The sequence below is a fragment of the Ictidomys tridecemlineatus genome, chromosome 1, assembly GCF_052094955.1.
Source record: "Ictidomys tridecemlineatus isolate mIctTri1 chromosome 1, mIctTri1.hap1, whole genome shotgun sequence".
In the NCBI taxonomy this organism is placed as follows: Eukaryota; Metazoa; Chordata; class Mammalia; order Rodentia; family Sciuridae; genus Ictidomys; species Ictidomys tridecemlineatus.
Genome location: NC_135477.1, coordinates 119,417,358 through 119,443,851, shown reverse-complemented (window position 1 = coordinate 119,443,851; position 26,494 = coordinate 119,417,358). Strand labels below are relative to the sequence as shown.

The following is a 26,494-nucleotide window of genomic DNA, read 5'->3' as shown; positions in this document are numbered from 1 at the left end:
ACCAACCAAGATGCCCTTTAATAGATGAATGGATAAAAAATTGTGTCATTTATACACAATGGAATATTGTGCAACACTAAAAAATAGCAAGATCATGACATTTGCAGGGAAATGGATGGCATTAGAACAGATTATACTAAGTGAAGTTAGCCAATCCCTAAAAAACAAATGCTGAATGTCTTCTCTGATATAAGGGTGGGGGTGATTCGAAATGGGGCAGGGAGGAAGAGCATGAGAAGAAGATTACCACTAAATAGTGAAGAAAGGTGGGAGGGAATGGGAGGGAGAAGGGTAATTGCACGGAAGATGGAAAGAGACCCTCATCATTATACAAAATACATGTATGATGATGTGAGGGAAAAAAAAGAAATGTGTCACATTAGATTGGGTAGAGAGAAGTGAGGGGAGGGGTGGGGAAGGGGTACAGGAAGGGCAGCAGAATAAAATAAACACTAGTATTACTGTATGTATATACGTGTCTGTATAACCAATGTGATTCTACAACCTGTTCACTTGGAAAAATGAGAAATTATACCCCATTTGATTCAAATGTATGATACGTCAAGATCATTGTATTGTCATGCGCAACTAATAAAAAAATACAAAAAAATATATATATATATATAAATAAAAAATAGACTAAAACCAAAAACAGTGCTGGGAGCATTTCAGTCTAGTTAGTTTAGGATCCAACTTTCTTCAACATGTTTGAAGAAATTGTTGCACAGAGCAGAGGTGTCCATATTCTCCATTGTCATAGGCATGAGTCCGGTGAAAGGAGATTACAACCCAGAACCCTTCCCTTGCATTGGGATTCGACACAAATGTGTTCCAAAAGAACAGAAGAGCTGAAAAATGGAAGGGAGAAGTCTGGATTTTTGTCTTTGTCCTTTGAATATATAATAAAGCAAATGTATTTTTTTTTCAGGCCTCAGGTTCCTTAAATATAAAACATGTGACTCAGTCCAGAATAACTGAAGTTTCCCCCAGCTCTAAAATTCTCTACAAGGTCTGGTTGTGGTGACACATGCCTATAAGCCTAGTGACTCAGGAAGCTGAGGCAGGAAGATCACAAATTTGAGGCCAGCCTCAGCAACTTAGATCGTAAGCAACTTAGTGAGATACTCTCAAAATAAAAAGGGCTGGTGATGTAGCTCAGTGATAAAGTGCCAATAATAATAATAATAATTATTATTATTATTATTATTATTTTTTTCTCTACAAGATAAAGGAATGAGAAGAGACAGAATTGCTTTTAGAAGGATCATAAGGGAGTGTCACAAGTAATTTATTTACATTTCCAATAAAAATCTTTTAATTCTTTTTTTCCCACTGCAAATCATCTTTATTTAATTTTATTTTATTTCTATTGGTTTCTTTTTAGATGACAGACTCCATTTTGATATAATTATATAAGGGTGGAATATGTCTTATTCTAATGAGGACCACATTCTTGTGGATATACATGATGATGGGATTCACTCTCATGTATTCATATATGTACATATATAAAAACTATGTCTGATTCATTCCACTTCTCTTCCCTTCATTCCTCATTGTCTAATCTCCTGAATTTCTGTTCTTCACTTTCCTCCCTTATTTTGGGTTAGCTTCCACATATCAGTGAATACATTTGACTTTTGGTTTTTGAGGACTGGCTTTTTTCACTTAGCATGATAGTATCCAGATCCATCCATTTATTGGCAAATGTCATAAAGTCATTTTCTTAATTGCTGAGCAATACTCCATTATGTATATATACCACATTTCCTTCCTTCCTTCCTTCCTTCCTTCCTTCCTTCCTTCCTTCCTTCCTTCCTTCCTTCCTTCCTTCCTTCCTTCCTTCCTTCCTTCCTTCCAGGGATTGAACTCAGGGACACTTGACCACTGAGCCACATCCCCAGCCCTTTTTATTTAGAGACAAGGTCCCACTGAGTTACTTGCTTTTGCTGAGGCTGGCTTTGAACTTGAGATCCTCCTGTCTTAGCCTCCCAAGCTGCTGGGATTACAGGCGTGTGCTACCATGCCCAGCTCACGTTTTATTTATCCACTTTTCTGCTGAAGGACACCTGGGTTGGCTCCATAGCTTAGATATTGTGAATTGAGCTGTAATAAACATTGGTGTGGCTGCTTCACTGTAGTATGTTGATTTTGGGATAACTGGGTCAAATGGTGATTCTATTCCTAGTTTTGTGAGGAAACTTCACACTGCAGAAACCTGTTAATTCTTGAAAAAATCTCTTCTGGCCACTTTGAAGACTTTCCCTCCTTCTTTTCCTCCTCACAGTCTCTTTTTCTTTTGTCTACCTCTCTGCTCTCTCCCCTAAACCCTTGGCAACTTGTACATTAATGGATCTTAGGTCCTTCGGATCAATCCTTTAAAACTAAGTATTTCTGAGACAGAAAAACCTTTGTGGGTGGGTTGATACTAACCTGTTTAAGATGTGTTCGTTTGCAGGCCAAGTCTCCATGTCTTTACTCATCTTACCCAAGTCACATGTCCTGCATGGATAGTGCATATGGTGTGGGAAGGTGAAGAGTAGGGTGGTGGCAGTGGCAGCAGAGGGTGAAGGAAAGTGATGCACAACATTCTGTCCTACCACAGATGTATTAGCTGGTGTGGGAGTGGGGGCCAGAAAAAAAAATCTGCTACCTGGTGCTGGTGAGGCCAGTTGAGAAGAGTATGTGTGCCTAGGTACCTATGATAGTGACTTTGGCTCCTTCCCCTGCATCGCTCCTTCACTAGGGCCACCATATGGAGCTGATGGGAACATAAAAATCACTTTCTTGGTTCTTTGTCTTCTATGTAGGTGGAAGACCCACTTAACCCCTTTCACTTTTTTCACCTCTCTTGGTGAGAGCAATTGGATTTTCTTTCCTCTGGTAATGGCATTTTCCTTTTATAATTCAGTTTCTTTTTTTTATGGAATCTATTTTTTTTATTTATTTTTTATTGGTTGTTCACAATATCACAAAGCTCTTGACATATCATATTTCATACATTAGATTGAAGTGGATTATGAACTCCCAATTTTACCTCAAATGCAGATCGCAGAATCACGTTGGTTACACATCCACAATTTTATATAATGCCCTATTAGTAATTGTTGTATTCTGCTACCTTTCCTATCCCCTACTATCCCCCCTCCCCTTCCCTCACATCTTCTCTCTCTACCCCATCTACTGTAATTCATTTCTTTCCTTGTTTATTTTCCCATTCCCCTCACAACCTCTTATATGTAATTTTGTATAGCAATGAGGGTCTCCCTTCATTTCCATTTTCTCTCCCTTTCCCTCCCATCTCATATCTCTGTTTAATGTTAATCTTTTCTTCCTGCTCTATAATTTAGTTTCTATAGTAAAATATTAATAGTTATGCAAAGATTTGAAAAGTGTGAAAACAAAAAATGACTTGAAAGTTTTCTGCTATGGTTTTTGCAATAAAAACTTTTCCCCTTGCAGTGGGATCCCAATAACAGCACCCAAGTGCAACATCTCAGTACCTGCCAATTTGAATAAGTTGCCCACTTCTGAGCTATGACTGTCACACTCTTTCCTTATGTCTCTGGAGCCTAAGTTGTTAGCTCCTTCATTGAGTTTGCTGGGTTCTGGGGTCCTCCTGCTTTCATTTAGAGCCTGCTTGGACTGACTCAACTCACTGTAACGTGATGTTTGTTAATATTGGCTCTGGGACTGACAAATAATTTCTTTACATATTCAGTAGAAACCTATCTTGACTTGAAATAGGTACAGGAGTTTTGAAGAAAGCTCCTGGCTACAGATATCTTCATACTTTTAGTTATTAACTTTTAAACCCATTCTTTGTGGTATCTTTAAGTACAGGATGGCACTTTTGCTGTTAATAAAGACAATATTGACAGATAGTTATAGGCCATATCCTCAATTTTGTATTTGTATGAATTTGATTTTGGGGGATAGGGTATCAGTTTCATTCTAGCAGTGGGAAATAGTTGGTTTAGGTGAAGAGTTCCTTGTTTCAGAAAAGCTCTGTCTTACAGGTTTGGATTGTTAGTATTAAGTATTTTCTTGAATTTTGTCCATTTATCCTTATATTACCATATATATTGCTTGAAACTGTCTTTTTTTGAGGGGGGGGAGTCCTGGGGATTTAACCCAGGGGCGCTTTATTCCAGCGCCATGCCCCACCCCACCCTTTTTTCTTTTAAGATGGGATCTCACTAAGTTGCCAGGGCTTTGCTAAATTGCCAAGGCAGGCCTTGAACTCACAATCCTCCTGCCTTAGCCTCCAAATCACGAGGATTACAGGTGTGTGCCAACACACCCAGCTGATGTTTTTTTTTTTTAATTGAAATTTTTTTTTAGTTGTAGATGGACACAATACCTTTATTTTATTTATTTTTATGTAGTGCTGAGGATCAAACCTAGTGCCTTACACTTGCTAGGCAAATGTTCTACCACTTGAGCTATACCCCAGCCCCTTAAGCTTTTGATTTTGGGAAAGAAGTAGAAGATTTATTTTTCCCTATTCCTCCCTCTAAAAGATAACTAAAAATCCTGGACATATTACTAAAAGCAAATACAGAAAATCTCCATAAGATGGTGAGAAGGTGGTAGATTAGGAGCTTAAGGAATGACATGGCAGTGAATTGGATTTTCATTTTTCCCTTGATATCCCAGACTTGGCACTGGAGAATCCTATATTCTGGAAATGGTAGCAGGTACAGATTTTAAAAAGATCTAAGAAAAGCTAGCTCTTTCTAGATAAAGACCTAGAAAAAGGGTAATCTAGCAGGATAAAAACCTTTTTGCTGATACCTGTCCTAATTCAGCCAAAGATGTTGGAAATCAATCTCTCTCTCTCTCACACACACCACACACACACACACACACACACACACACACACACACACACACACTCACACCCTCACACCCACACCCACACTCACACCCACCACAGTTCCAATAGAAATTGAGTGGGGAATACTTCCTCCTCTTGCATGTTGGTATAGCAAGCTGAAGCCGAGTAGAAGCCTGAACTTATACTTCATCCCAGTGGCAGTAAGTTACTCTGCTGCTTCCACCGAGGTGGTGTCAGTGGGAGCTGAGTAGAGTCTTAACTTCTGTTCTCTGCCCAATGGCTACTGTCTGCTTCTCTTGATGGTATGGTTTAAGCAGAGACCAAATATGGATACTGATTTTTCTATCCTTGAGTAGCAGACTATTTATCCTGCTAGAGTTGTGTCAGTAGAGACCAGGCAAAGGATGCCTGTCCTCTGCTTGACAGCACCAAGATGTCTCTTCACTTTTCCCTTATGAGGTGGTATCAGTAGGGGTCCAGGGGAGTCTACCTACCTCCATCCTGGTGGCAACAGGCAGTGTGAGGCAGCATTCTGTTTCCCTCTTAGGAGTAGAGTCAGTGGGGTAAGTGAGGAACATGAACTATTACCTTCAGGTAAGCATCAATGACAGGCAGTGCTTTGATTCTCTCATGGGGTGGTATCATTTGGGGGTCAAGGGAGGAGCTTACACTTCTACTCCTAGTATCCAGCATTCAGTGGTGGCAGGAACTTTACTATCCCGATTAGAGAGTGAGGGTAGGATTTTGGAGAGAAGGAGCAAAAGAAACTGACCAGAATTAATAGAAAGACCTGAGAACTGAACTATAGTGTGGAACACTGCCCAGGTTTTTAGATTAGCCTCTATATAACATACAAAGGAAGCAGACCAGGAGAGCACTATGAAGGCCTTGTAAATCAAATTGTTATCGGAGCCAGAGCCCACATAAGTAAGCCAGAACCATCACACTAAACCCAAGCAGGTGACTACCTACTGAAAGAGAAGATTAAATAGGATCTAGAGTCTCACAAATTAATACCCCAAATATCCAGGATATAATTGAAATTCACTCATCTTCCCAAGAACCAAGAAAATCACAACTTGAATTAGGAAAGAAAATTAGTAGGTGCTATTGTGGATTGAATGTGTTTCCTCTAAATTCATATGATATGATAAAGTAGAACAATTATATACTATAATAAAAGTTATTTGACTAACATGTTGATGGTGTATGTAGTATAGATATGCTGGACAAAAGGATGATTCATGTTTGAGGTGGATCAGAGTGGGACAACAAAAATAATTTATGAATTGTTATTTCTGGAATTTTCCATTTGATATTTTTGTACCATGGTTGACTGTGTGATTAACTGAAGGCATGGGAAGTGAAATCATGGATAAGTGGGGATACAGAATAAAACTGAAAAATACAATAACTGAGATTCAAAAGTCAGTGAGTTGGCTCAGTAACAGAAAGATGACAGGGAAAAGAATTAGTGAACTTGAAGACTTAAGTATAAGTCTTAAGTATAAGACTTAAGTATATAATATACTTATATCATAAGTATATGTTAAGTATACTTATGATATAAGTATATTATAAAATCTAAATAGACAAAAAATAAAATGGGAAAAAAATAAACAGAGCCTTAGAGACCTTTAGGATTACAATAAAAATTCTAACATTTGTGTCATTAGAATTCCAGACAGAGGAGAAAGAACATGGAACTGAAAAATAAACAGTTTCTAACAAATTCCCAAATTTGATGAAAGGTATAATAAGCCCACAGATTCACAAAGCTAAGTGGTCTCCATAGGATAAACTGAAAGAAGTCAATCCCAAGGTGCATCATAAATTTCTGAAAACTAAAAACAGAAAATAGAAGCAACTAGAAGAACAATACATTATAGGGGAGCAATTATTGAATGATAGTGAATTTATAATCTGAAATTATAGAGGCCATAGTATGTGGCACATTTTTCAAGTGCCACAAAACAAAAACTGACCACTCAAAATTCTACATAATTAGGGCTACAGTTGTAGTTCAGTGGTAGAGCACTTGCCTAGCACGTGGGAGGCACGGGGTTTGATCCTCAGCGCCACATAAAAATAAATAAATAAAATAAAGGCATTGTGTTCATTTACAACTAAAGCATATAAATAAAAATATGTTAAACAAATAAACAAAAAATTCTACATAATCCATGAATAACCTTCAGCATTAGAGGGTAATCAAAACATTCTCAGACAAAGGAAAATTAAGAAATTAGAGCAATCAATATTGAAAAAACTACATAAACACACTCAAAACACTGTAGGTAAACCAAAATGGTGTTCTATAATATGTACCTTGCCTTGCTACAGTATGGCATGAAAAGGAAAATAAAAAAAACAGGGAACAAACAGAAAACAAAAAATAAAAAGCAGAACTTGAGCTCTGAAATATCAACAATTATATTAAAATGTAAAGGTCTAAATATACCAATTAAAAACACATAATCATAATATATTTTTAAAAAAATGATCCAAATATTTCCTTTCTACAAGAAACCCCCTCAAAAAATATAATGGTAAAAGGTAGGTAGAAAGTGAAAGAAGGAAAGCATATCATTCAAGCATTAATTTTTTTAAAAAACAAAAGTAACTATATTAACATCAGCTAAAGCTGACTTTAGAGCAAAGGAAATGATTAGTGACAGAAATATTACATAATGATAAAATGGTCAGTCTGCTAAAATACATGGCAATCCTAATGTGTATGCACCCGACTTTTATTTGTATAACAAAGTACATGAAGCAAAACCTGACAGAACTAAAAGGAAGAAAAAGACAGTTTCACAATTATATTTGGGAACTTCAACATTCATTTCTCAGAACTGGTAGAACTACTAGAGGGCAAATCAGTAAGGATGTGAAATAGATGAATAATATGAACATTGCATCCAACAGCAGCAGAATGCTTTCTTTTCAAGCATCCATGGAATATTTACCAAAACTGTATCCTGGGTTATGAAACAAATCACAATATATTTAAATGAAATGATAATATAGAGCTAAAAATGTAATTCAGAGGGAGAGTGCTTGCCTAGCATGCACAAAGCCCTGAGTTCAATCTCTATGACTCATTTTTTTTTTTTTTTTTTTGGTAATCAAAAGCGAAGGGATATATCTGAAACTGAAAGGGAAATTTGTTGCACCAAAAGCTTATATTAGAGAAGATACAGACCTCAGCTCTAAAAGCTGAGACATAAGGTCCCACCTCAAGAAACTAGGAAAAGATGATCAAAATAAGCTCATAACAAGCAGAAAGGAGGAAATAATAAAAAACAGAAATCAATGGAATTGAGAACATAAAAACACAGAAAATGAACAAAACCAAGGGTGATAGACTTCCAGAAAGACTGACAAATAGCTGGGCATGGTGGCACATACCTGTAATCCCAGCTCTCTGGAGCCTGAGGCAGGAGTTATGTGATCAAAGACAGTCTCGGCAATTTAGTAAGGCACTAAACAACTTAGCAAGACCCTGTCTCTAAATTAAAAATATAAAAAGGGCTGGGGATGTGGCTCAGTGTTTAAGCACTCCTGGGTTCAATCCCTGTTTTTTTTTTTAAAAAAAAAACTGACAAAGCAATAAGATATGAATTACCAATATCAGAAATAAGACCAGGAATATCACTATAGATCCTATAGACATTAAAAGGAAAATAAGAGAATGCCATGAATAGCTTTATGCACATAAATTTGACAACCAGTCCAGTTCTTTTAAAAGTATGTACTACCCAAACTTATCCAATGTGAAATAATCTGAAACTATAATCATTAAAGAAACTCAACTTACAATGAAAACCCTTCCATAAAAAGTCTCTAAGTTCAGATAATTTCACTGGAGATATCTATGAAACATTTAAAAATAATTAACATCAATTCTACACCATCTTTTCCAGAAAATGGAAGCAAAAGGAATATTTTTAGTTGTAGTTGGACACAATTCCTTTATTTTATTTTTATGAGGTGCTGAGGATCGAACCCAGGGCCTTGCTCATGCTAGGCAAGCACTCTACCACTGAGCCATAACTCCAGCCACTGAAACACTTGTTATTTTATGAGGCCTAATGTTACACTGATAACTAAAATATATTTTAAAAAATCTGAAGACCAATGTCCCTCATGAAGATAACTGCAAAAATTCTCATCAAGACATTAGTAAATATAAATCTAGCAATTTATGAGAACATTATACATTATAACCAAGTGGGATTTATTACATGAATTCATGACTTCAATGTACAAAAACCAATCAGTGTAACCCTCTATATCATCAGACTTAAGAAGAAAAATCACCTCATCATATCTATTGATGCACAGAGAACCTTTGATAGACTTCAATAGCCATTCTGATAAAAATTCAGTAACCTAGGAATAAAACCTTTCTCAACTCGGTTGAGAGCATCTACAAAAAAATCTATATTCAACATTGCCCCTGAGATCAGGAACAAAGTAAGATAGTTCACTCACCACTCATGCATCATATTCCTAACCAATGCAGTAAGATAGGAAAGGAAAGAAAAGGCATGTAGATTCAAAAGGAAGAGATAAAACTATCCCTATCCCTATTTTCAGATGACATAGATTGCCTATGAATAAATCCCAAAGAACCTTTAAAAACACAGAACAATATTCTATAATTGATGAGTTCAGTTGGGACACAGGATACAAAACCAACACAAATCAGTTGTATTTCTATATACTAGCAGTGAATATTGGAAATTGAAACAAAATATAAATACTATTTACAATAGTTTCTCCCAAAATGAAATATTTAGGAATAAACGCAACCAGACATTTATAGGATTTATGTGATGAAAATGAAGAGTTAATGAAAGATGATGAAGTTAAAGAAGATTTCAAGTAAGTAAAGAGATGTACTGTGTCCATGTATTGAAAGACTCAACACAGTAACAATGTCAGTTCTCCTCAAATTGATCTATAGGTTAAATGCAATTTCTATCAAAATCCCAGCAAGATTTTTTATATCGATAGATAAGTTTATTCTGAAGTTTATATAGAAAGATGAAGGAAATAAAATAGCTAACACAATTTTGAAAAAGAGTAAGTGAGAGAAATCACTCTACCTGATTTTATACTTACTCTATAGCTATGGTAATTCAGACAATGTGTGTTGGTAGAGAGAAAAAAACAAAACAAAACAAAACAAAACAAAAAACATAGATCAATGTAACAGAATAGAGAACCCAGAAATAGAACCAAACCAATATACCCAACTGATTTCTGGCAGTGAAAACCTACCCCTTATTACAAAATACATCCAAAAGTATAGATTTAAATGTAAAATGTAAAACTTTAAAGAAAAAAAAACACTTTTAAAGTTCAATATAGGAGAAATCTTTGGAAAGCAGGACCAGGTAAAGAGATTTTAAGAAGTGACAAAAAAAAAATGTACAGACCACAAAAGAAAAATGAATAAATTGGACTTCAAATTAAAAACTTTTGCTGTGTGAATGATCATATTAAATCATCAGAAAGATAAGCTGTTCCCTGGCACAGTGGCACATGCCTATAATCCTAGCAACTGAGAGGCTGAGGCACAAGTTCAAGGCCAGCCTCAGCAAATTAGTGAGGCCTTGTTTCAAAATAAAATATAAAAAGTGTTGGGGATGTGGCTCAATGTTTGAGTGTTCCTGGTACAGGGGGTGGGGGCGGGGTGTCACGAAAGAAAGAAAAAAGAAGCTGCTGGCTAGAAAATATTGAGAAATTGCATACTAGCAGTCTTCACTTTGTTATCACATAGGACTATAAAAATGACTGCCAGCTGAAACTCTGTAGAGCAGTCTTAGGAATCAATGGAAAAATTAATGATTGTTCGATGACTTTTAACATTTTTTGCCATACGCTAAAAACTATATGTGAGTTATAAACATTTACAGAAATGAAGAAGTAGCAATACTAATATTTATTTAATGCACTGTGATTTTAAGCGCTAGAAACATTGAGAAAGTTTTTATTTCTTTGTCAAGTTTTTGGGTTGTTTTACAAAGAGCAGTTTGAACAATGCTTAGCTTTTCCTCATATGACAGAGAGCATCTTTTCTATGCTTGGTGAATTATTATACTCCTTTCCGAGTATGGTAGCTTCCAACATTTTATCCATTGTGCTTTCAATGTTGTGAAATTTGTGAGTTCCTATAGTGTAAAGGTTTTTTTTTTTTTCTTTTTTTTGCCAGTGCCACATCATCTTTTTTATCACTATTAGTTTTATTTTTGAAGTTTACCTTTGCTAAGTTCTGGCTACATATTTAGAGATTATCAAATAGCATCAGTGTCAATATCCCTCAATCCTCTTTTACAACTCCTTGTATGTTTAATTTGAATTTTACTGCCAAAGTTACCACTTTTCATTTCTTTGCTGCACTTTCATCTTTGCTGGCCAACTTTCTTTCAATTATCTATCTTTGTAGAATGTCACATGGGTTCATAATTGAGAGATGAGGCCACATAAATGTACTTTGCATCAGTGTGTGAACTGAGTAACAGATGTGCAGTGACTAGTCATTTGCAATGAAGTCATGTGATTAATCATTGCTCATGATAGACATTTAAAAAAAACTTACATAGTGATTTTCAAACTGAAAATCTAGCAGCAAAGTTTGTACTTTATGTGGTTACTTGTAGTTAATATTTTGTGGTAACTGAAATTTGAGTTATTTTGGGATATTGGTATTATTTAAACTTTGTTTTGAAATTGGTGCATATGCATGCAAAGCAAGGACTATCTGTATCTGACAAAGAGCTTTAAAATACATAAAGAATTCCTGCTGGGAGCAGTAGCACATGCCTATAACCCCAGCAACTGAGAGGAGGGGTGCTGAGGCAGGAGGACCACAAGTTCAAAGCCAGACTCAGCAACTTAATGAGGACCTAAGCGACTTAGTGAAACTCTTTCTCAAAATTAAAACACACACACACTAAAAAGAAGCAGGGATGTGGCCCAGTGGTTTAGCACTCCATGGATTCAATCCCTAGTTTTTTAAAAAAAGAATATGTAAAGAACTCTCAAATAGTAAAACTAATAACACTTAGGTAATGGGTAGGCACACAGACATTTTAACAAAGAGAATAGGATGGAAGGAAAGCACATGGAAAGATGTTTAATATCATTAGCCATTAAGTTAAATCTGCAGTGAGTTATCAGTACATATTTAAATGAATGTATAAAAAAGTGATAATACTAAATATTGGTGAGGATACAGATAAATTGGATCTTTTATACATTTATGGTCAGAATGTAGAATGGTATAGTCATTCTGGAAAACAGTTTGACTTAGACTCTTTCTCAAAATAAAAAAAAAAAATTGGGGCTGGGGATGTGGCTCAAGCGATAACGTGCTCGCCTGGCATGCGCGGGGCACTGGGTTCAATCCTCAACACCACATAAAAAATAAAATAAAGATGTTGTGTCCACCAAAAACTAAAAATAAATATTAAAAAATTCTCTCTTTCTCAAAAGAAAAATTAAAAATTAAAAAAATAAAAAGGAGTAGGGATGTGGACTAGTGGCTAAGAACCCCTGGAGTTAATCCCTAGTTTAAAAAAAAAAAGAATATATAAAGAACAAAACAAAACATGATTATCATAACCCAATAGTTGTACTCTTGGCTGCTTATCCTAGAGAAATAAGAACATATATTTAAACAAAAATTATATACAAATGTGTATAGCAGTTTTATTCATAATGGCCCAAGTCTAGAAACGACTCAGATATTCTTCAGCAGTGAATGGTTAAACAAACAGCATCTATATGATGGAATACAACTTAATAAAAATAGAAAGAAGTAAACTATTGATATGTACAGTAACTTGAATGAATGAATCTCAAGGGTATTGTGCTCAATGAAAGAAAACAGTCTTAAAAGGTTACAGACTGTATGGTTCCATTTATATAACATTCTCCAAATGTCAGAATTATAGAGATGGAGAACAAATAGTGGTTGCCAGGACATGGAGATGGGAGGGAGTATAGTGAGAGGACTAGGTACATCTATAAAGAGTTTGCACAGCCAGCTACTATGGTACATGCCTATAATTCCATCGTCTTGGGAGGCTGAGGCAGAAGGATTGTAAGCTTGATGCCAGCCTGGGCAATTTAGTGAGCCCCTGTCTCAAAGGAAGAAATAAAAAGGGCTAGGGATATAGCTCAGTGGTAAAAATAACCCTCCCTCTTCATTCCTCATACTGCAGAAGGCTGCAGGCAGCAGGAACAAGAGGTTGCACATTGGAGTTGTGGTAGAACAGTTCCATAGCTTGGTCATTCTATGGGTTCATAAATTTGTAGCTTAAATGAAAGTGTATAGAATCACATATAAAAACGTGCAAATGAGACCATGTAAAAAGTAGTAAAATCTGACTGAGGCCTGTAATTTAGTTAATGGCATTGTACCTATGTCCTTTTCTTGGTTTTGATACTGAACTATCGCTATATAAGTGGTACCCCTGGAGAAAGTGGGATAGAGTACTATTTTTGTAATTTCCTGAGTTTATAATTGCTTAAAATTAAAATTTTTCTTCTTCTTCTTTTTTTTTTTTTTTAAAGGCCTTCTTGAGGGTCAGGCACCATCATCTTAGGAGGTACAGATCACTATCATCTGATATGCCACCTGCCTATCATCCCATAACTCTAGAAAATGATTCAGCCTTCTCAGACCTGTCTGCCTGGCTTTGGCAGCCATCCAAAGTCTTCTGTCTGGGTGCAGAGAGAACATTTCATGTTGGTTTAGCTCGGAGAATCAGGGTGTGGTGCCCCATAGATGTGATTGCTCTGCTAGGAGATCAGTCTTTTTTTTTTTTTTTTTATAAAGATCAGTGTTTTTAAGAGAGGCTGATTTATGTTTTTGGTTGGTATTTCCATGGAGTGTTTGTAGCTGGGGAGAGAAACTCATTGGTAATAAATGGATGATTTGAGGCTGACAGCTGCTCATCATCCTGCTTTTTATAAATATTCGTTCCTTTTAGTTCTTTTTGGAAGATAGATACATAAACCACTGTGACCTTTCAAAATGTCTTTATAAAGACTATCCTCTAAAACTGGTAAGAAAATGGAGTGCGACATACATAAAATATCCAATTAAAGTCTTTTATTCACCTCTAACATAATTTCATTTAAAAATTTTGGGGGGTGGGCAAGGATTGAGAGAAAAATTGTTTGAGATTTGAGCATAATACATTCAGTAATTTAGCCATTTCAAACAGTTGAACGAATTGTACACCTGTGGTTAGATTGACAGTAATGACAGTGATTTAATTTTCATCAACAAATTGCTCCTGCACTGACAGTGTTTGCCTGTAGTTTTCTACATCCGGGTTTCCCTAAAATGTTGCTGGGTTGGATAGGGCAAAGCCAAGATAGTCTCTGATTGTGGGAAGAGGGGAACCATGGTATGTGTTATTTTTTTCTGAGACCTCAACCAGACCATATGAGGTTAGTTTTTGAAGGTAAGCTTGTGTTTCTTTCTCGACTTTGTTACAGTTACAACAGGAAGACTTTTCATTTTTCTTGAATGTCTTTTACAGCAAAGGCCTATATGGGTAGACTCTGAGGGTTCTTTTTCTCTGGTACCTTAGGAAGAATTAGGATTTTTGAAAGTACAGATTAGAAAAGATTATAAATATTAGGACAGCAGTTCTGTAAAGGTGGGCATCCATAGTAGACCATAGAAGCCTTTGGGAGGTGTCTCCAATCAGTTAAATTGATCATCTATTTGTTGCTGTCCTCAGGCAAGACAGGCTGAGGTAAAGCGATTCTTCCGCCCCATTGAGGAACTGAAGAAGGAGTTTGATGAGCTGAATGTTGTCATTGAAACTGACATGCAGATCATGGTCCGTCTGATCAACAAATTCAACAGTTCCAGCTCCAGCCTGGAAGAGAAAATTGCTGCACTCTTTGATCTTGAGTACTATGTCCATCAGGTATTGTATTTCCATGTCCATAAGTCTAATTTTTAATTAATAGCTCCAAAGATAACCTCTGGCCATAAGCCCCTGAGAAAATGGCATCAGCATCTTTACTTCTCTTCCAGGGCCTAGACTGTTTTCAATCTAGCCAATGTTTCTTGTAGTTAGATATATTCTTAGAGACTAGACCAAGCTCTTTTTCATTTATACTGTTACCTCCTTTATTTTTTTCAACACTGAGGATACAACAGAGGTTCTATAGTTCCTATCCCATGTAGCTTATAGTCTGGAAGGATAAACAGTCAAAAAGTGAGCAAATGAACACTTTAACAATGAAATAATGAGGTAATTTAAGATCATGATAGACTCCAGAAGGTGATATGGGAATATATCATAGTTGAACTTAATATCTAGTCAGGGGCAATAAAGAGAGGTTTCTCCAGGATGTGCCGGCTGTGCGTTCAAGCATTATTAGAAGTTTTCTAGGTAAAGAGGAGGCTTTAGAATAGGGGATGACAAACTACCACCCATGGGCCAAATTGGACTTGATGTCTGTATTTGTAAATGAAGTGTTATTGGGACACACCCACCACTGTTGGTGTATTATTTATGACTGTTTTCATTGCTGTAATGGCAGAGTTGAATAATTGTAACAGAAACTGTATGCCTCACAAAATAAAAAATATTTGATTTTAGAAAGTTTGCCAGTCCTTGGATTAGAGCATTCCAGGCAGAGTAAGCAACATGTACAAAGATTCTGGAGCAGAGAAGAACTTGGTGAGGTTGAACCTGGAAATGATTGGTGTGCCTGGAGCATAGTGGCCAGGGGGAGGCTAGCATAAATAGTGGGAAGCTGGGGAGTCAGAGAGTTAAGTTTAGGAATATCCTGCTCTTAATAATTTTAGCCTTAATCCTTAAAACAGTTTGAGAGTTCATCATGGAAAAGTAACTGCTCAGACTTCTATAGCTAATATTCATTGAGATTATTATATACTAGACTCTGCTTCAAGTGTTTTGTATATATTAATTCATTGACTTCCACAGCTTGCCTTATAGTAGTCATCACTATTTATCCCATTATTTTGCTTTTTGGTGGTGGTGGGGGGGTTGGGATCTTACTATGCTGCCCAGGCTAGTCTCAAACTCCTAGGCCCACATCATCTTCCTGCCTCAGCTTCCGAACAGGTGGGACTACAGGAATGCACCATTGCACCCAGTTAATCCCATTTTTTACCTGAGAAAAATGAAGCAGAGAGAGATAATGTGATGGCTCAATATCATCCAGCTAATAAGGCTAGAGCTGGGAAAGCAACACAAGATTTCCTTCAACCTCTAATCTGACCCTTCACTAATCTGATGACTCTGCTTATCATAGGAAACTGGTATGTTTTCTTCTCCTCCTCCTCCTCCTCCTCTTCTTCCTCCTCCTTCCTCCCTCCCTCCCTCCCTTCCTCCTCCCTCCTCTTCCCTCTTCTTCTTCTTCTTCAATTGAACTCAGGGATGCTTAACCACTGAGCCACATCCCTAAGTCTTTTTATTTTTCATATTGAGACAGAATCTCAATGAGTTGGTTAGGGCCTTGATAAGTTGTTGAATCTGGTTTCAAACTTGCAGTCCTCCTGCTTCAGCCCCCCCTCCCCCAAGTCACAGGATTACAGATGTTTGCCACCATATCCTGGATTGGTACCTTTTGAATGAAGCTCAAAAAGGAATGTGTGGAGGTAAAGAGAAGGAGCAAAGAGAAACCATTCATTTATTTAAGAAATGAGTTTATTGAATGCTAACTTTAAGTCCCAGGCACTTGAGATACATTTGTGAACAAAATTGGAGCTTACTTTCTAGCAGAGGCAGTTACCAAATAAGTAAATTATAAGTAATATATTGAGGCCTGGCACAGTGGTGCACACCTATAATCCCAGCAGCTCGGGAGGCTGAGGCAGGAGGGTCTCAAGTTCAAAGCCAGCCTCAGCAATGGTGAGGCACTAAGCAAATCAGTGATACCCTGTCTCTAAATAAAATACAGAGAAGGGTGGAATGAGATGGTCATCATTACCCTAAGTACATGTATAAGACATGAATGGTGTAAATCTGCTTTGTGTTCAACCAGAGACATGAAAGATTGTGTTCTATATGTGTAATATGAATTGAATTGCATTCTGCCGTTATATATAACAAATTAAAATAAATAAATAAATTTTAAAAATACAAAAAAGGACTGGAGATGTGGCTCAGTGGTCGAGTGCCCCTGAGTTCAATCTCTAGTACCCTACCACAATATGTTGAAGGTGATAAATGGTATAGAGAAGTAAAAAGGAGAGTAGGGAAGGAATTTGGCTGTGTTGAGACTGACTATCTCAGGTAGGAGGAGCAACAAGTACAGAAGTCCTGAGGTGGGAGATGCCTAGTATGTTTGAGGTCAGTATACTTGGAGTAGGGCAAAGGGGGAGAGAAGAAGCAGATGAAGCTCAGAGATACTGGGAGGAAGAATATGGAGGACTTAACTGTAGTCCATGACAAAGAGTAAAACTTGAAAAATCTGACTTACTTTTAAAAGGACCCCTCCAGCTGCCATGTTGAGAATTGGACTGAAGGTAAGGGGAATGAGTAGGAGGAAAGACCAGGTAGGAGGCTCTTGTGAGTAACCCAGACTAGTAACAATGGTGGCCCAGGGGGCTATGTAATAGTAGTCAAAATCTTGTTTGAGATCCATATAGATCTTCGGTGTCCTCCCATGTACTATAGCATCTTTGGTTTTGTTTATTTGTGGTGCTGGGTATTGAACCTGGGGTCTTGTACATGCTAGGCAAGTGCTCTACCACTGAGCAACATCCCCAGGCTATATCTTTGTTCTTTATAAACTAATTTAAATAGAGTTTTTCTTTGTTTGGGATTTTTGCCAATTTCTGTGGTGAAAGAGGGTGAGTGTGCACTGTATCTGCAGGAATTATGGAGCAGCTTCTTCACCTTCTTTCTCTGCTCATAACTCTTTCTTAGGTCTCAAAAGCAGGACTGTGTTCCTCTGGGGGGGCGGGGCAGGAGGCAGGGAACACACCTGAATTCTCTTTCCCCTTTCCAGTTTTCTCTCTAGGATAAAAAACAAAAACTCCCACAGTTTTTCGGTTAGAGGCAAAGGATTAAGGATCTTAGGGGTTACTGTCCAGTTCAGTCCTGCTCTGATGTTATAGCTTTTATTTATTTTTTATTTCAACATCCTTGAATGGATGTTTATATATCAGATTTCTATAGGTTATTTTTTTTTAAATACTTATTTTTTTTAGAAGTAGTTGGACAAAATACCTTTATTTTGTTTATTTGTTTTTATGTGGTGCTGAGGATGGAACCCAGGGCCTTGCACGTGCTAGGCTGAGCCACAATCCTAGCCCCTATAGGTTATTTAAAAAAAAAAAAATTGTAGTTGTAGATGGTCAGAATGCCTTTATTTTATTTTTTATATTTATGTGGTGCTGAGGTTGAACCCAGTGCCTCACACATGCTAGCCAAGTGCTCTGCCACTGAGCTACAACCCCAGCCCTAGGTTATTGGTTTAGTTGCATAGGAAAGACCAAAATGAATGGGAACTTATCTAGGTATGAATAAGTACTCAAGAGGCTTTAGAAGTGCCCCAATAAAGTTTTTTTTTTTTTTTCCTTCTGCAGGTCCTCTAGTCACCTGGCATCATCACTCTTAGGGAGATATATTTCATTCTACTTTCAAAGGTCACTAGAAGGAATGAACATTACCAAATTTAGCCCAAAGTCATAGTGGGAACTATTCCTCTGGTCAAGGCCAAACTCTTTCTGTTGGCAGAGGTTCATAAGTATTCTGAGTCATAAATATTCATTTTGATTGGAAGTCTAAAGTTCTTGGCTTGGACTGGCCCATCAGGCTTCCATGAAACAATGTTAAGTTATAATTTTACAGAGAGATTCCAGAAGATTCCACTCAGCCCTGATTTCTAGTTGTGATGGGGAGTTGAGGTGATGTAGTGCTGGCTTTGAGGAAGTGAGGACTTTTCTAGCCAGGAACTTTTCTGTCTCTTCCCATTCCAGAATTTCTGAATGGAAGCTCAAGGAACCATGGGCTTCAAGGACCTGAACTGGGTCTTCCCAAGGATTCCTCACAGCCATATTTGAATTATTAAAATAGCATATGTGAAAAGCAAAACCTTGTGTGTTGTAACAATTTTCAAGTTATTTATGAGGAACAGCCTTTGTCTATCTTATCTAAACTAGGGCAATATATTTGTTTTTCCTTATGGGACTCCTCAGTTCTTTACTTTCATTTCTCACTTTCTCTTTTTCCTATTTTCTTATTATCTTATCCTTGCTCTGGTTCTCTTCTTTCTTCCTGAGTGTTGGTATAACTTCCTTTGTCCCCTTTGTAATGCACTCCCTCCCTATATTCCTATCCACCTGTCTGACCCCTCTTGAGAAAAGTTCTGACTCCAGATGCAGATGGGGAGCTGGAGCACATGGGCTCTGCTCATGCCATCTTCTGTGTGAATCTGGGGAGGACCCACCTTTTGTTGTGAAGTGGGCATAACGACACTGTTCTTCTTCGCTGCCAGTAAAATAAAAAATGATGTAACACCTTAAAAGGCTAAAGTGTTTATATAAATGTCAGTATTTATATTACACTTCATGTAATATGGATAAATTGGTAGAACAGAACCTCTGTGATTCTGGGCTGAGTTGCTTTGGGGCAACAGAGTGGTAGCTGCTCTGCCAGGAACTCATACTAGCTTTGATAAGTGGCCATCCCAGGAATGAGATGATAGGATTCTGAGCCATGGTTTAATATCTGGAAAACCTAGAGCAAGAATGATCAAAGAACAGGCAGCGAATTCATGTATTTTAAAATCATTGCATGTGAGGAAAGAAGGCATTTAATGTCAGCAAAGCACTCAATTTGAATCTTCCTTGTTTGCCAGGCTTTAGCTCAATAGTTATTCCTGTTCTCGAGGACAGATTGGGGCAGAAAAATCCTAGCCCTGGCCTGGGACTGCATGGCAGACCAGACTTCATGCTCACTTTGCAGCCTAGATTGGCTGTTGTTTCAGTTCTAGGTACCCCATATGGTTTTTGAAATTCACAGTGGAATTTTATTTCAGGAACATTTTTTTCCTGATCAAATTCATATTTATTGGTTCAGTGATTATTTATTGAATACCTAACTGTATGTTCAACACTATTCTAGTCATTGGAACTTCAACAGTGGATGAACAAACACAGCCTCTATTCATGTGGAGATTCTATCAAAATGTTTAAAATTATCTTCCAAGTGGTAAAAATAGACTAAACCCACCTAAAAACATTGACAGGGTCATATACTGTGTTTCATGCTTGATTTCTCTGTCAGAAGAAACACTGCTAGTTTGGAGGAAAAGGCAAGGACACAATCAGGTAGGAAATGGCTCCATAGAATCTAGAGGAAAAAGATGGAAAGCCCTCATGTTGTTGTTGGGCCCTAGTTTCCTGATGATCTGTAGAGAAGAATTAGTGAGTGAGTATGAGACAGACTTTGTAGCAACAAAGTATGCATAGAGAGTGGGGGAGGGGAGAGATTGATTCTGATTTTTTTTTCACATATGAATGTAAATATAGGATTTAGTAAGTTAGTTATTAAAATGTTAATTTAGTACTAGTTTAAAATAATAGTCTTAAGTGCCATAAAAATCAGCCTGACCATTTTAAGTCAAACTAGAGATATACGATAAGAAGTTAGTAATTATTTAATATTGATTTTTTTTTGTAATGAGACCACTTTACAATCACTTGGATTCATTATTTAAATATATTAGTCACTCAGCTTATTAGAGTTACGTGATGATGGAAATATTCTGCATTACACATAGCCACTACCTAGTAATGCAGGCCTAGACTAAAGCCTTTGGGAGAGTGACTTTTATTATGAACGTCTTCAGATGTAGTCAACCTTAGAAAAGAAGGATATTATTGTTATTCCTCTCCTAGCAGTCTTGTAGCTCTCCCTCACCAACAATAGCACTCCTTTTATAGTCCCTGGCTTCTAATTAAAATCGTTGCCTTTTTTTTTTTAATTGTTGCCTCCACTGCACGCATTGGGGTTGGACATCAGCAGAAAATATGGCACCATTTAGTGATGCTCATGATGCCAGATTCTTTGTTAACAGCTTGTGTGTTTGGATTAAGCCTTGTGACTCACTATGGTTTATAATTTTCCAAGATATGCTTGGCATAAGCAATAGCTAGGTGCCATTTCCCCTGATTCCCACGCAGGTACTCATGAATTGTGTTAGATGAATTAGGAGTTCTCAAATTTGAGATTATTTTAAAAATTATTTTGTTTTTACATATGTTTTTCCTACTTTGTTAAAAAGGCCACTATTGTTTTTTACTTGGTTTTAAATTTGTTTTTGGATGGACACCAAAAGAAAGGCCTTCAGAAGAGCTCTTCCTTCTTGGATGTCTGTTCTGTGCTAAGTAATACCTTTGTTGCAGATGGATAATGCACAGGACCTACTGTCTTTCGGTGGCCTTCAAGTGGTAATCAATGGGCTGAACAGCACAGAGCCCCTGGTGAAGGAGTATGCTGCATTTGTTTTGGGGGCTGCCTTTTCCAGGTAAGTGTGGATGGACATCCCAATGGCAGAATCGTTTGGCCTTATTGCCTCAAAAGTTACTTTTGCACTTATGCACATCTCTACTCATGTTTCAGTGTGATACAGTGAAACCAGAATTTTTGGTGGGGGGATAAATACACACACACACACAAACACATACACACACACCATTTATCAGTAGATCTTAGGTCACATTCTCTGTTTTAGTAAAAGCAAATAAAAAGTTAGATTCACCACAGACAGTATGGAGGGGAATGAACTCCAAGAGTTGATCCCTTGAGCAGTAAAGCCACCTCTAGTGATGAATAAATGATGAACCTGACCAAAGAAGGCCTTTTGAGGGAAATGTGTCTTCTAGTTGTCTGGAACCAATCAATATGCAGTCAGGTTATTGGGTTGGTAGTTCTTTAGAATTTCAAATAGTCTGGTTTATGCTAGAAGACTGATTAGGCAAAAGGAGAAGGAGACAACACCTTGAAAGAATGAATGCAGAAAGATGTGGTCATCACATCATTATGCTCATCCTAAAAAAAAAAATCAGGATATCTTCATGGTACAGTTGGTCTGTTGGAGCTCTATAGTTCCATTTTTAAAAATCTGCTTCTAGGATCATTTGTATCTCTAAAAAAGGAAGAAATATTCCTATTCTTGCCGCAAAGGCATGAGTGGTAGTTATTAGGTTTGCCTTGTTTAGATTAGGGGTTGTGATGTTGTAGAAGAAACTGCTACTCTAAATATTTTACCATTATAGGCTTTGTTTTTAAAGGATTTCCTTTGCCTTTTATCTATGCTGTCTTTATTTAATCAGAATATCAATCTGATGTTTTCTCATGCTGAAATAGTTCAGCATCTTTTCATAGTAAAACGAAGGACAGAGCCAAGAAGGCCCAAAGAATTGTTCCTTGAGGAGGGGCTGAAAGCACTGTAGATCTTTGTTTCCTTTATCACTGTCTGCCTTAGTTTCAGGTCCTTATGGACAGTCAAGACTCTGGCCTCCAGAGAAGTTTCGTCTCCCTTGGTCTCACCTTCCAGAGCCAGAGTTTCCCAGGGAAATCTCCTTTTGTGCAGCCATTCGAAAGGTAGACAATCTGAGTTTGTTTTGGAAGTTGCAGTTTCAACCCTAGGGAAAGTGCAGGGTCTTATTCTCATAAAGCTTTACAGACTTGAGAATTTACTTTACTTTCGCTTCTCCAGCCAGAAATGAAGAGAGGTCAAATATTAACCTCTCTGTCCATAAACTTTTCAGAAATTGTTATGGTTTGCATATGAGATGTTCTCTGAAGAGCTCATGTGCCAATGAAGAAATGTTAGGATGTGAAATGATCAGATTATGAGAATTGTAATCTAATCAGTGGATTAATCCTTTTGATATCGATTAATAATTTCAGTGGATTATGGGGGGTAACTATAGTCAGGTGTGGTATGGCTGGAGTAAGTAGGTCACTGGGGGCATGCCCTTCAGGATTATATTTTGTCCCTGACTTCTGGTGCCCTCTCTCTCTGCTTCCTGGCTACCATGAGCTGAGGAGCTTCCCTCTGGCATGCCCTTCCACTAAGATGATCTGCCTCTAGACTAGAGCAATGGAATCAGCTGACCATATACTGAAACTCAATTATGAGCTCAAAATTTTCTTCCTCTAAGTTGTTCTTGTCAGGTATTTAGTCACAGGAACAAAAAGCTGATTAACACAGAAATCTTTGCCTTAGCTCAAGTATTTTATTTTTACCTTCAATATTGTGAGAAACATGCTCACCTGTCCAAACCCAAAGAATGGATTAAGAGACACACTGTGTAGCAAAAAGCAAGACTTTAATAATGGTCTTATAAGATTGGGTATCTGAGGGAAGCAGATACCCCCAGATTGGGCACAACCATTGTTTTATCCCTTTGAGCGCAAGGTCTCTCCCAATTTCCTCATTGGCTGAGTACCAAGGGGTGTACAGTGTTTATGGTTTGGAAATTAGATGTTCTCTGAAGAGCTCTGAAGAGTCTTTCTGAATGTCATCTATGTTTTACTATCTCCTATTGGGTTACTTAAAGAAATATACTTTTAGTTGTCCCCGCCTCTCTTTTTTTCTCTTGTGGCAGGAAGGCCCTTTTGGACAATGTCTTTTGGTACTTACCCAGTTTATTTCTTTTGGTCAGATCGGGGAGTGCCCTTCCTTCTCACCTCCTGTTTGTCAAGGGGCTGTGAAGTTTTATATTCCCATTAACTGCTTATAACTTTTCATTCTATTCCCCTATCCATCTGCCTTTCTTACATCCCAAGTAATTTTATATTTAAAGCTAAATACTCCTTTGAAAATGGACCACTCGCCTTTCTATTTCGTACACCTATGAACAGATTACCGAATATGTCCCTAGCCATTGCTTTTGGAAGTACATTCCATGGAGGGAACTATATAGTATTTTCATATCACATCCTAGTTATGAAGGACTAACTTACTTGAGAAGCATGCAACGGGCCTGCTTAGCAGATCATAACTATTCAGAGACTGTGCCAGTATATTATTAAGACTTCTCTATGATTGTATTAGTGTAAGACCGTGATAACATTTATGCAACATCACTAAAATTTAAATAGAGATAAATATAAAAGATTGCAATTTAGTGTTTTGGTGGCAAGCAAACTGCTGTATTGAAAATGTTCTAGCTGGGTTTTTGATAGCTCACTGGAGAGCTGTTACAGTGACAGCATGGTATGGCGCCAGAGCTTTTGGAAGCCAACAGCAGACTCCCAAACACCATGAAAATGTCAGTGTTTTATGCAAAGAGGAACTTGATGCAAGATAAGAATATTTCTATGCAGAGAGGCAAGTTTTAGTGCTATAATCTGATATTCATTGTTTATTCTTGATGTTCTATGTATTGACTCTGTACCTCCCTAACTGTTCCTAGTGTATAGGTGTATACACATGTGCACACATAATAGCCAGATAAAATTGCTTTTTGTCAAAGGGCCTTCAAATGATAGTGAGCACCGTGGAATCAGGGTGTGCCCACAGACAACCTTTTTAAGCCTTGCCTTACCTTACCTCTTTTCTTCGTTAACTGGGAACATTAATAGGTATCTCACATATTTTGAGAATTTTGTTTTCTCCTCCCACTCCCAAATTTTGTTTTTTCCTCCCATCCCCGCAAGTACTAGGGATTGATACCAGGACCTTGTGCATGCTAAGCAAGTGTTCTACCATTGAGTTGCATCTCCAGACCTGTTTATTTTGAATCAGAATCTCACAAAGATACCCAGCCTGGCCTCAAACTTGAAATCTTCCTACCTAATCTTCCAGAGTAGCTGGGATTATAGGCATACGCTACTGCACTGGCTTCATTTCATAAAGTCAAATATCAACTAACATAATATACAGTAAGTCTTATGAAATGATTATAATGCACCTGTTCATAATAAGGTAGTATCAACATCATCATCACCTTATCATGGCATGTCCTTTTATACAATAAGATTTCCCATAAGGAAATTCTTATTTCATTTCTTTCTATAATACAAACCTTTATTCTCATTTTCTCTTTTTGTTACAGAGTTATGGTCTTCTACCTCTCTTGGTACTAATCTTGCTGTTTTGTGGTAATGTTTATCTGTCTACCTGGGTTAATTGGTTAATAAAACTTTCATACGCTTTTCTGTAGTTGAAAAGGCCTCTTCCCTGATGTTAAACATAAGCAATTATTCTGAGATCAAGAAGAGGGAGATGACAGAAATGTAATTGACATGGCCACTGAAATAAAATTTCTTCCTTTATTTAAGTACTACATGCAATTATTGGTACACATACTTTTCTTTTTTTAATACTGGGGGTTGAATCCAGTAGCACTTTAGCACTAGCTATATCCCCAGCCCTTTTTTGATTTTATTTTGAGACAGAGTCTCATTAAGTTGCTAAGGCTGCCTTGAATTTGTGATCCTCCTGCCTCAGCCTCCTGCATTGCTAGGATTACACGTGTGCACCACATGCCCAGCATACACATACTCATTTTCTGTTATTTATTGCCCAGTGTAAGACAGGTAGGTTATACAGGGATAAGTGTGCTGATGCTTTTAGCAGATTCATCTTTTCATCACTTTTCCTTCTCTTTCTTCTCCAAACCTTCTTTTTCCTTCTTCAAGTAAATTATTTTCATTCACTTTTCTGGTGACCTGATTTTATATCATGATGGTACCTGTGTTTATGTCTGCAGTCCAAACTACTAGGAGTCTCTGGAGTCACAGACAAGTCATTTGTGTTTCTGTATAAGGGAAATATCAGAAAGGTCTTGTGAATGCAGAAGCCATGCACCTCTCTGTAATATGGTTTTGATTTTACTTCTCAGCAAACTGTCTGTCTGCTTTTGCTTTCCTCTTATCTCCCTGTATATTTCATTTACCATTTAACTGTCAAAAGTTAACTATCAAGAAACTAGTGTACCTGTTCCAAGTAGTGCTGGCTTTGCCATTCTCATATCCCTGTGTCAGTCACTTTTTGCTGCAGTCTGGCTGGGCACAATTCAAGAGCCACTTGTCAAAAGAAAAGAACTTTATTTTTAGAACCACACACTCCAAACAAAACAGCTCCTCAGGAAAACCTTCAGAGCCCAACTGGCACCACCGGCTTCCCACAAGCCTCTCAACCTCCCCCACTCCTCCTGCTCTTGAGGCCGATTGGCTGGGTTGCATGGGCGGAGCCAAAAAAAGTCCCCCAATGAGCAGCTCCATGGTCTGAAAGGGCAGGGAAACAGCCCAATGAGCATCACTGCAGAGGAGCCAATCAGTTGGCAGCTAGAAGTTGCTGGGGCTGCTGTGAGCCAATCATCAGCTGGCAGCTGGAAGTTTGCTGGGGCCCCTTCGGCTGTGGCTCTCAACACTTTTGGTGGGATACATCCATCTTTAATAATCCACATTCACATCTGCCATGTGTGAATTATTATGAAATTACATGACTTTATGATTGTTCATGTTTATAATGCTTTTATTTGAACGTCAGCAGTGTGCTGCATGTCATGGAACTAAGCCCAGTATAAAAAAGGATGTGGAATGTACGTGTGCCATAGTCATAGACAGATTATGTTCTGTAATCATGGCTCTCTGAGGAAGTGTTCTGTTTTAATGT

At 37.6% G+C, this 26,494-nt stretch overlaps 1 protein-coding gene across 4 annotated transcripts in view; it reads left to right on the top strand.

Annotated features, from left to right (window-relative positions):
* Sil1 (SIL1 nucleotide exchange factor) overlaps window positions 1-26,494 on the top strand; it is a 257,779-nt gene that overhangs the window by 172,768 nt on the left and 58,517 nt on the right. For all 4 annotated transcript variants that reach the window (XM_005327263.5, XM_078045997.1, XM_078045999.1 and 1 more), the window contains 2 exons: window positions 14,611-14,802; window positions 21,267-21,388. In XM_005327263.5, coding sequence (XP_005327320.1) covers window positions 14,611-14,802; window positions 21,267-21,388 — 314 coding nt within the window. The remainder of the gene's footprint in view (window positions 1-14,610; window positions 14,803-21,266; window positions 21,389-26,494) is intronic.